The following is an 11,634-nucleotide window of genomic DNA, read 5'->3' on the forward strand; positions in this document are numbered from 1 at the left end:
AGACTGAGGGCTCACGTAACTGGAAACGGCAGGATCCAGGTGCTCACGTGTCAGCAAGGCTGTCTCTCCTTTTCCAGCCTCTGACTCAGCTTCATTTCCGAACAGGGAAGATAAGCAGCTGCAGGCTCTTATTATTTTTAAATATTATAGTTTGTATGTTTGTTTGTTTTTTAATTTATGTGGTTCAAATTCCAAAAGTTCAAAGAGCAGACGGAGGAAGTCTCTCTCTAACCCTGTCTCACAGCTACCCACCTTCTGCCACCCAACAACCAGGCCTCCCTTTCCCTGTGCCTCCTTCCACAGATGTTCTGTGCTCAGAGCTTTCCACTCGTTTACACAAAGGGAAGCAAACTACGGTATATGAACTCTTCTGTGCCTTAGTTTTGTCAGGTAACTGGGAGATCATTCCATAACAGTATATAAAGTTTGCTTTTTTTCCCCCCCTGGGTGCATAGTATTACACTGTAACATAATTTAACCAATCCCCTATTGACATTTAGATTGTTTCCAATCTTTTCCAATACAAACTAAACTGCAAAATAAATAATCCACACATTCCCGTTTCACCTATATGCAAATGTGTAGGGCTAATTCCTATAAATGAAAATCCTAGGTCAAAGGGTATGGGTACTTGTAATTTTTATTGATTTTGATGGATATTGCCAAATTGCTTTTTGTGGATATATTTCCAATTATTACTCCCACCAGCAAACAGGCGAGGCCTGCTTACTTAAACCCATACCCTCTCCAACTTTCTATGAAACTTTTTGGTCATTACAAATACAAATTAAACATGATTTGCATTTTCTTTTATTTTTTTTAGAGAGAATGGAAAGGAAGGGAAGGAGGGAGAGAGAAATATGGGTCTGAGAGAGAGACACATTAATTGGTTGCCTCCCACACAGGAAACAAACCTGCAACCCAGGAATGTGCCCTTGACCTGCATCAAACACACAAGCCTTGGCTGTGTAGGCTGAGGCTCTACCACTGAGCCACACCAGGCAGGGTGATTTGCATTTTTTTATGGTGAATGAGGTTAGGCATCTTTCAATATATTTGAGAGTTGTTTATATGTTCTTTTCTGTAAAATGTCCATACATATTTTTGTACATTTTTATTGGGTTGGTATTTTTCTTATAGATCTGTAGGAGATAGTTATGTATCAACATTAGCCCTTTCTCTGCAATATGAATTCTATTTTCCCTTGATTGTCATCTATCTTTTAACTTTTGCCATGCATGCATTTAACATTTTAATATATATTCAAATGTATGTCTTCTCTTTTATGACTTCTGTGTTTTGTTTTCATACTTAGAAATGTCTCCCCCATTCTAAACTATTTACTTCTGCATGTGGTATTCTTGCCCAAAATGCATAACCTACCCAGTCATGAGGAAACACTGGACGAATCCAAACTGAGACATTACACAAAATAACTCACCAGTTATTCTTCAAGTGTGTCAAGGGGGGAAACAAAACAAAACAAAACAAAACAAAACAAAACAAAACAAAAAAACGACCAAGGAACTGTCTCAGATTGGAAAAGGCTATGGAGACATGACAACTAAATCCAATGTGAAACCCTGGATTAGATCCTGAATGACAATGGGCATTGGTTGGAAAACTAGCAAAATTTAAGACCTTTTGATTAGTTAATAATATTGTATCAATGATAATTTCCTGTTTCAATTACTATACCACTAGAGGCCCAGTGTATGAATTTGTGCACGGGTGGGGTCCAGCTGGGGTCCAGCTGACCCGCCTTGTTAGGGGCCCCATCTGTGGGGCAAGCCAGGGGAGGGGCTGCGGGAGGTTGGCCGGTTGGCCCCGCCCCCATTGGGCTGGTTGGCTGTCTGCAGTGAGCGTCATAGTGACCTATCCTTCCATTCCTTCTAGTCGCTTAGCTTTTATATATATAGACTAGAGGCCCAGTGCACAAAAATTTGTGCACTTAGGGGGGGTCCCTCAGCCCAGCCTGCGCCCATTTGTAGTCCAGGTCCCCTTGGGGGATGTCTACCTGTCGACTTAGGCCCACTCCCCGGGGGATCAGGCCTAAGCTTGAAGTCAGACATCCTTCTGGCAGCCAGGGAGCCCTCGGGGAATGTCTGACTAAAGGCTTAGGCCCCCAAGTGAGCTGTGATGAGGAAACTGGGGTGACAGAGGAGCCACACTGTCCTGCCCCGCTGCCCTGGGTCGGGTCACACACGGGACACCTGGGCAGGCCAGCGGATTGCTGCTGCCCTGCCTGGCCGCCCTGAGTTGGGTTGCACATGGGACGCCCGCTGCCCTGGGTCACAGATAGCAGGCCCGGATGGCGGCAGGGCAGGTGGGATGGCGCTGTCTCGCCCCACCGCCCTAGGTGGCAAATACCAGGCCCGGGTGGCAGTGGGGCAGTTGGGATGTTGCTGACACGCCCTGCCTGCAGTATGCAAATTAGCCGTCATCTTTGTGGGTGGTTAATTTGCATATTGTGCTGATTAGCCTATGGGAGGTGTAGCAAAGGTACGGTCAATTACCATGTTTGTCTATTATTAGATAGGATGGCTATGCAAGCTGTTAATATTTGGAGAAGCTGGGTAAAGGGTACTCAGGAACTTTGTACCATTTTTGCAGTTTCCATAGGTCTAAAATTATTCAAAATAAAAAGGTTAAAAGCTTCGAGGTTTCTTTGAGTTCATCATTTTTTTATACTGTAATCTTTTAAGTATGTTTTCTTATTGATTTGAGAGGGGGGGGGAAAGAGAGAGGAACATTGGTGGGGGAATCGAGCCCTCAATACGGACTTGTGCCCCGTGACCTCTGGATGTATTCGGGATAATGCTCAACCAACTAAGTCATTGGCTTGGGCTATACTGTAATCTTTTTCCTTCCTTCTTTCCTCCCTTCCTTCCTTCCTTCCTTCCTTCCTTCCTTCCTTCCTTCCCTCCCTCCCTCCCTCCCTCCCTCCTTTCTTCCTTCCTAAGAGGAAAGGAGAGGGAGAGATAGAAATATCAATGATGACAGAGAATTTTTGATCGGCTGCTTCCTGCACAACCCTTTCTGGGGGGCGAGTCTGAAACACCCTGATGGGGAATCAAACTGTGAACTCCTGGTTCATAAGTTGATGCTCAACCACTGGGCAACACCAGCTGGGCATGTAATCATTTATCTACCTGTAATATTTGTGTAAGGTATTGATCCATATTTTCCTCCAGATGGTTACTCAGTTGTTCTTTTATTGAATAATCCCACTTTTTACCACTGATATTTTTATTTTTCAATTATCTATTTTAAAAAAATTGAGGTAAAAATACATAACAAAATTAACCCATTGTAACTATATTTTTAATGTACAGTGCAGTAATGTTAAATACATTCACATTATTGAGCAACCAATCTCCAGAACTCTTTCATCTTGCAAAACTGAAACTGGTACCCCTTAATAATTCCCTCCCCCTCTTTCTTCTAGCCCCTGGCAACCACCATTCTACTTTCTGTCTCTATGAATTTGACTGCTTTTGGTACCACATATAAGTGCAACCATGAAGTATTTATCTTTTTGTGATTGGCTTATTCTGATTAACAAGCCACTAATTTCACAATAAAGTGGAAACCTATTTCTTTTTTTTTTAAAAAAATATTTTTTTATTGATTTCAGAGAGGAAGGGAGAGGGAGATAGAAATATCAATGATGAGAGAGAATCATTGATTGTTTGCTTCCTGCACACCCTCCAAGCCTGCAACCCAGGTATGTGCCCTGACTGGAAATCAAACCATGATCTCCTGGTTCATAGGTCAATGCCCTACCACTGAGCCAGCACGGCAGGGCTGGAAACCTATTTCTGATGCTAATTGGCAAAGCTTCTGGTGTTGACTAAGAAACAAATAGTTGAAGCGCTTGTAGTAGCTACTGTAGTAGCGACTTCTGGAGTGTGTATGAGGGAATTGAGGCACAGAGAGCTTAAGCGACCTACCTGTTGCTGATCACACAGCCAAGGATAGAGGGTGCACTCTGAACCCTCAGGTTGCTCCCATAGCTTTTGCCCTGGGCTAGAGCTCACATAAGAGAGCCAAGACTTGGAAACCTGCAGCATCTGGTTGGTGTTTGAAGACAAGAGGCAGATGAAGTCAACCAAGGAGTAGTGACCACCAACATTTAAGGGACAAGCAAAGGAGACAAACCAGTATTATGTCCCCAATGACTGATACACTGTAGGTCCTCAATCAGTATTCACTGGATGAGTCTGAGGCGCAGCCAGAACAGTAGGAAGTAAACCAGGTGAATCAATTTTCAGAAGCCAAGGGAGAAAAATTTTTCAAAAGAGAAGAGTAGTCAACATGTTATATGCTGAAAAGAGGTCAAGCTAAAGTCTAAGAAGTGCCCGGCCCATATGGCTCAGTGGTTGAGGGTTGAGTTATGAACCAGGAGGTCATAGTTCCATTCCCGGTCATGTCAGGGCACAGGCTCCATCCCCAGTAGGAGATGTGCAGGAGGCAGTTGGTCAACAGTTCTCTCTCATCATAGATGTTTCCCTCCCTCTCTCTTCTTCTCTGAAATCAATAAAAATATATTTTAAAAATAATGTCTGAAAAGTGACCTCTGGTTTTAGACACAAGGGAGTAATTAATGATGAGTAGTTTCGTGGGATGGTAGGGCAGGAATGTGCTGGCAAATGATAACCAACTTTCAAAAAAGTGTCCATTTATGTATGTATATAAGTTTATTACAAATTTCACTAATATAATGGATATGTAACAATGCACAAATAAAATATACAATATTCTTTATTCTATATTTCACTTTCATATCCATGATTTCATAAATGGAGTCGTATCCATTTATATAGTTTCAACATGAATGTTGTTTGATATTTTTATTTACATTTTCAAGTAAGAGAAAAAGTGAAACAATGAAGATATGTTGAAACTTCTGGTTCCTCAGTGACTTGAGTCACTTCTTTGATATTCTTGTCCGAAATGCATAATCTCAATCTAAACATGAGAAAACACTAGACAAATCTGATAATAGTTTACAAATCCTGGAAGAATATTTCCTCAATTTTTATTGGAAAGGGCTGCCAGGGGAAGAAAATATGGACAGCGAAAGGTTATGTATGTGTGAGGCAGCACCTGAGAGGCAACACCAGAAAGCATCTTTTAGGACGCCATTAGACTTTTAGAATGTCCTGGTTCCATCTTCCCAACATACACCAAACCAGGAAGCATCTATCCTGTGACAAGTTACAACTTTTGTAGTTTGTATGTATAATACCTAATCGGTATATGTGTTTTAATAACCTTTTAAACATGTTCTTGCCATGTGCTGGCAGGCAGAGGTGGGATATTGCTCCCCTGGGAACAAGTTTGCCAGGTTTCAGGGTGGGAGCTCCAACCACCAGGAAAATCCCCGTTGAACAGGTGGCCTTTCTTGCTTGCCATAGTGAGATAGAAGGTTAGACAGTAGACCATCTGTGACACCAAGGATGATCAACATTAACGTTTGTGAGTTGTTCTTGACATTACCATTTTATAGAAAACCAAAGAAACAAAATGATTCTTTGTTCATTCAAGTTTTCCACATCTTTTCCTTCTGAATATTAATAGCGAAAACATGTAGCTCAGATATAAAACTTACGACAAAAGGTACTGAATTCCCACGGAGAAGTACTGTAAAATACCACAGCAATGAAAAAGCAAACACTTAACACCCTAGCAAACAGCTCCCTACTGCCAACGTAAATCAAAGGGGGGAAGATCGTCAGGAAGAATCAGATTAGGAGCAATCAGGGTGTTGCAAGTCCTGATTACGCAGAGACGTTAATCACGAATCATGCGATCTCCAATCATCATGTTCCAATCTGCCCTCCAAAAGGAGGAACAGGTAAGGATTATCCTACCTGACGATAAAAGCGGTCTCTGCGCACTCCGGGCTCCAGGAAAGGGATCCCACGAAAACATAGGGTGAGTACATAACACGTTAGCCTGAGCACTAAAGTTATTCAGATTCCTCCTTTACTGTTGCTACATTTATTTGCATATCTTTCAAAATACTGTGTTTTTTCCATTTGGCAATCAAAAGGAATAAACTAAATTCTCCCAGAATGCTCCGCTCGCGAGCGTGCAGTCTTAGCCGTTAGCACCACTTATTTACATATCTCCGCCCACTCCCTTCCGCCATTTACCGTAATAACCAGGATAAAAGCGGTACATATTATCTCCCAGTCTACAAGGCTGGAAAACAGCCTTCCGTTTCTCTAGTAGTTTGGCTACCCCAATTCTCCCCTGAAATTTTTATAAGTTTTGAGGCTACTCTAAAATAGGATTTAATTACAGAACTCTAAATAAAACGCTAGTAAATCCCAAACTCGACAGTTAATTACTCTAACACATCCTCCACCAAATGCCATTTTAGGGGGAGTTGGCGGGGGGGGCGGGGGGGGGGGGGGCGGGGTTCCTCCTTCCAGGAACGGCGAATGCTCCTCCAGCCTTTCTTCATGCTCTCATGAAGGTAATCAGAACGGTTTCTTTTTCAGCCCAAAGACGCTGATGAATAATGCTGTTTCAGTGACAGCCGGGAGGGCACTGTGGGAAGTAGGTGGTAGGTTTAGGGCCCTTTCCAATAAAAATCCTCAAAACCCCACCCCCAAAGTATAGGTGGGGCAGGACTTCAAAAGACTACAGGAGCTGGAGTGGATCTGGTATCTCACCTGTGGAGTAAACCTTCAAATTTAGAGTAAACCTTCTTCCCCCACCCCCAAACACTGACTGTTACTGTACCTGCAGAAGACGAAAATGTACCAGTACATGGTGCACTCCCAGCGCTCAAATATGAAGAAGGAGAGGGCCACAGATGCACTACAGTGAGCCCCGATGGCTTGGTAACGCACCTGAGTCAAGGAAAACCTTTGAATCAACAGGTGGTGATGGGCCAGAAAAGGCCTTTTCTCTCAGGGTCACTTCTTGCTCCCTCAACAATTGCAAGGGCCAGAGCCAGCAGACCTGCCTTCTGAGTTTTAGGAGAGCCATGAGACCAGAACTGAGCTTGCACATTTGGGCCTCCAGGGTACCCCATTGCATATCTAGGGGCCAGCCTGGACTCTCCAGATGAGGTAGGAACAGGCTTCCCCTCTACCCCAGGCCACACAAGATTGCTCACAGTGACCTGATACATTCTGCTGGAATCACCCACCAGCGCCCTGGTCCTCTTGGCCCACAATTCAATGGTCAAGAGCCTTCTCTGATCCATCTTCCTCACTTCCTCTGTCTCTTCTGAGTTCCCATAGTGCTTTATTATGGGGCGCGGCTACAGTGTTTGGACAGGTTCAAGCCTCGGACTAATAAGAGGGTACAGTCCTCTCGTTGCCACGTGCAAGTCCCAGCTTGGAAGGCAGAGCCCTCCCAGCACAATTTTAGCCAACAGCTATAGCTGTAAGCTTGAATCTGTGGTCAGAACACGTGGCCCCACGTGCCTGAGTGATAGAGTTCAGGTGCATGTAGTGGAGTGGGATTGAAACCCACGAGAACGTTGTAAACATCTTGATCACGCCCTTACTTTGCCTCCTGGGGCCTGCTATAAAATAAAGCCATGGCTTGTGGGCACTGGCGCTGTCCATCAGAGGGGCAGCGTCCCACCGAGACCCAGCTTTCATTCTCTTGTCTGTCTTTTCTAAGCCTTTCACCGCCCCCCCTCAGGGTCACTGAACCAGGCTGAGCTGGCATGAGTATGCCATGGCCGTGCCGGCTCCCCACACTTTATATGTTCACACACTTCTATAGCCCAGGGCTTAGCACACTGAATTATAGGGTCTGCCTCCTCTTCAAGGTAGAAAACTGCTTTCCCTCATTTGGGGATCTCCATTGCCTGGTGCATAGCAGGAGCTTGACAAATGATTGCGGATTGTATTCAATCTGCGTTGACTAAGACGATCTCTAAACTGGAGAGATTCTATTTGTCTGCAAGGGCAGACACTATTGTACCCCAAAGGGCTCTTAGGTGGCTGAGGGGGTGCGTGGTGGAAATGGGCCCTGTGGGAAAGGATACAGATGAGGCTCTGGGTATTGTTGAACATGGAAACTCCTGAGAAGAAACCGGCCAGCTCCACTGCGAAGAGGCCCAGGGTGACAGCGAGCGCTGCCACCAGCCTGCGGAGAGGAAGGGGGTGGGCTCAGGGGGTGGGGTCTGGGCTTCTAAGGCCCCTCCACTCCCACCCAAAGTGCTCACTGCATGTCCTGCTCCCTGTACTCTTCGGGGGTGAACGTGAGAGGCAGGCAGGCCTGGATGTTGCTGTCCTGGAGAGCGAGCCGGGCAAAGAGAATGGAAAATAAAATAGGGGTGTGAGGACCCGACTGCTCAGGTCCTGGGGGAGAGCGGGGCCGGGCAGGGGCCACCCCAGTGGGGATGCGGCGGGAGGAGGGCGGTCGTAGGTCTTACCCGGGACCAGAATAAGGTGATGACGACCACCAGGTGCGCCAGGAGCGTCAGGAAACGAGAGGGCACGAGCCCCGAGATCCGGCCCATGGCCCGAGGCCTCCGGGGCTGGGAGCTCAGGGATGGATGGCCACTTCTCAATCCCCTGGGCTCGCGGGGAGGAATGTGGGCGCCTCCTTCCCGCGGGCACTCGCACCGCCCAGTTGCCGTGGCAACAACGGAAAGCGGCGCGCTCGGACCGGATCTTTGAAGATCTCGCGAGAGCAGTGAATTTCGAGCCGCTGGGAGCCTCTGGGTCACCGAGCTGTCGGTGTCTGCGGTGTGACTCGCACTTCGCCGCCAAATCTCCCGCACGGGGCGGCGGACGGAAACCCGCCCTGTCCCAGCCCGGGGACACCTCCTCTTCCCCGTCGCCAGTCCCGGCCCCCGGCCCCCACCCCCACTCCCAGCCCCCACCCCCAGCCCCGGCTCCCGGCCCCCACCCCCAGCCCCCGGCTACCGGCCCCGTCCCCTACCCCCAGCCCCAGTCCCCACCCCCAGCCCCCGGCTCCCAGCCCCCACCCCCACTCCCAGCCCCCACCCCAGCCCCCGGCTACCGGCCCCCGACTCCTACCCCAGCCCCAGTCCCCACCCCCAGCCCCCGGCTCCCAGCCCCCACCCCCACTCCCAGCCCCCACTCCCAGCCCCCACCCCCAGCCCCCGGCTACCGGCCCCCGACTCCTACCCCCAGCCCCAGTCCCCACCCTCAGCACCGGTCCCCACCCCCAGCCCCCACCCCTACCCCCAGCCCCCACCCCCACCCCTCGGTCCCCGGCCCCTGCCCCCACCCCTACCCCCAGCCCCCACCCCCACCCCTCGGTCCCCGGCCCCTGCCCCCACCCCCCAGCCCTCAGCCCCCACCCCCCAGCCCCCAGCCCCCAGCCTCCAGCCCCCACTACGTGGCCCGGGATGCCTCCGCGTAAGGGTTGCTCGCTTCCGACCGCTGTCCTCGCCACTTAGGGCCCCGCCATGCCCAAGGCATGGACACTCTCTCCCCTTAACTCCTCCGCATCCCTCTGGCCTCCCACTACCCTGGGCCAGGGGAGACTAGGGAACCGAACGTGGAGAGGGGGGTGTCCCTAGGTTGTCCGGCCCCTGCTTTTCCGAGGACCCCGTATCTGAACCTGCCTTTCTTCCCTCTGTAACTTACAGGCTTTTCCTCCTGGAAATAGAAAGCCCAGGCCCTCAGAGCCAAGTTCCCTCAGTGGCAGTTCACCAAGTCTGACTGTTCAGAGAGGAAAAGCACGGTATGGAAGCGGGGAGACTGGGACCTGCTTTTGCAGTGAGAGGCCCCGGGACAAAGAAAACGAAGAGGAGCCGGTGTGAAATCTGGGGAAAGGGCATTCTGGGTGGAGAAGCAGCAAGTGCCCAAGTCCAGCTTGCTGAACAGAACAGAAGCCACTGTGTTTGAAGCCTAGCAATGGAAGGGGGAGAAAAGACCCAGGTGAGGTGGGAGGGTCGGATCACTCCAGCCTTGCAGCCCTGGGGAGGGACATGCCAGATTTGTATTCTAGAAGGTAACGTTGGTTGCAACACGGAGCGTGGGTTTTAACACATATTTTTATTGATTTCAGAGAGGAAGGGAAGAGCGAGAAACATCAATGACCGGGAATGGAACCATGATCTAGTTCATAGGTCCATGTTCAACCATTGAGCCACACCAGCCAGACTGGAGAGTGGATTTTAAGATTTTTAAGCAGAAGGCTAGTGAAGAAGCCATAAAGTTATCCAGGAAGGCTAGGATGAGATTGGACCAGGGTGGGTCAAGAAGGTAGAATGAAGTGGAAGGAATCAAGAAGATAAGGTCTGACCAAGGGGCTGTGAATAGGTGAGAAAACGGGAGGGGTTCAAGGATGACAAATTTGGGGCCCCAGCAAGCTGGAAGTTTGGGGAGTTATTCGCCTAATAATAGGCTTCCTGCCTAGAGGAACTACTAGATAGTCAGAATTGGGCAGTCACATTTCACGTTGTGAATTAATAGTGAGCAGGCAGTTAGGGCTGTCTGTCCTGTGATTTTCCATGACCTTGGCTCACAGAGAGTACCCTAGAGAAATCTTCTCAAAAGCTTGAGTTTTGGAGCCCGCCTGTGGCCATAGGAGGTACTGCAGGTGACTGGGTGTACACTCTCGAACCCACATGTTCCCATTTGAACTGGTTATAAAAGAACTTAGAAAAAAATTGATCATGGAAAAATGTAAACATATGTAAAAGTGAAAATAATATAACGATCCTCTTTGAGACCTACCTTGCTTCCTCTGTCCTTTTCCTCTCAGCCCTATTCGATTATTTTGAAGTAAATTCCAGATATCACCAGATAGGTTCAAATTGCCCACTCACATATTTTGTTTTTTGATTTTTACACTTTGCTTGAATCAGGGTCCAAATGAAGTTCACACATTGTACTTGGTCAATGTGCCTCATAGTCTCTCTTTAAAATCTGTGTTGTTGAACGCATTACATGTGTGCCCCCACCCCACCCCATACGTCGCTCTTACTCTTAGGCTCTTCCCCACCCCTCCTTCCTCCTAGTTTTCTTGCAGTCATCTGTTGGAGACACTGGGCCACGTACAGGCTGTGTTCTGACCGGCTTATTTGACTTATTCCTCTGTGCTCTGTGTTTCCTGTGAACTGGTTGTCAGATCAGTCTCACGTTCAGCTTTCTGGTAAAAATACATCATGAGTGGTGGCTTGTACTTACTCCGTTACAGCAGGAGAGACGTAATGCCTGCTCCTCTCTCTGTTTCTGGTGTTAAATCTGAGTAGTGGGCTCAGATTTCGGCAACCAGTATGAAGTGCCCCATCACTTTTTCACGTACTGATTTTATTAATCAGCCGTTTTTGCGCATGTCCTTCCCTGACGTGCTGTGCGTCCTGGGTCTCCCAGGTAACCAGCTCTGGGCCACCGGCGCCCGGGGAGGGGTCGGAGGGACTGCTGAGCCTGGAGCTCGCAAAGCCACTGCCGGGTCAGTGTGCCCAGCTCGCCCTACAACGCAAGTTTGACGCCGGAAGTTCAGGCAGGCCTTAGGCTCTTGCTCTTCGATCCCTGAGACCCCGGGCACCTGGAAACAACAACATCCAGTGGTTATGAGGAGACCTGACCAGCCCAGAGGCCGGTCGACCTCGTGGCGCAACGGTAGCGCGTCTGACTCCAGATCAGAAGGTTGCGTGTTCAAATCACGTCGGGGTCA

General features: G+C 48.6%; 1 protein-coding gene and 2 non-coding genes across 3 annotated transcripts; 1 reads left to right on the top strand and 2 right to left on the bottom strand.

The window, feature by feature from the left end:
• Positions 1–5,746: 5,746 nt before the first annotated feature.
• On the bottom strand, positions 5,747–5,883 carry LOC118672533. The gene has a single exon (XR_004973098.1). It is a non-coding gene; the product is annotated as a U8 small nucleolar RNA (small nucleolar RNA).
• Positions 5,884–6,421: 538 nt separating this feature from the next.
• Positions 6,422–8,643, bottom strand: TMEM107 (transmembrane protein 107). The gene is made up of 5 exons (XM_036341804.1): positions 8,411–8,643; positions 8,201–8,268; positions 8,021–8,121; positions 6,757–6,853; positions 6,422–6,561 (listed from the first exon to the last, which is right to left on the bottom strand). Exons 1-5 carry the CDS (start codon positions 8,495–8,497, stop codon positions 6,492–6,494), a joined length of 423 nt encoding a protein of 140 aa, XP_036197697.1. The 5' UTR covers positions 8,498–8,643; the 3' UTR covers positions 6,422–6,491.
• Positions 8,644–11,562: 2,919 nt separating this feature from the next.
• Positions 11,563–11,634, top strand: TRNAW-CCA. The gene has a single exon. It is a non-coding gene; the product is annotated as a tRNA-Trp (tRNA).

The sequence above is a fragment of the Myotis myotis genome, unplaced genomic scaffold (genome assembly GCF_014108235.1).
Source record: "Myotis myotis isolate mMyoMyo1 unplaced genomic scaffold, mMyoMyo1.p scaffold_m19_p_17, whole genome shotgun sequence".
Taxonomy (NCBI): domain Eukaryota; kingdom Metazoa; phylum Chordata; class Mammalia; order Chiroptera; family Vespertilionidae; genus Myotis; species Myotis myotis.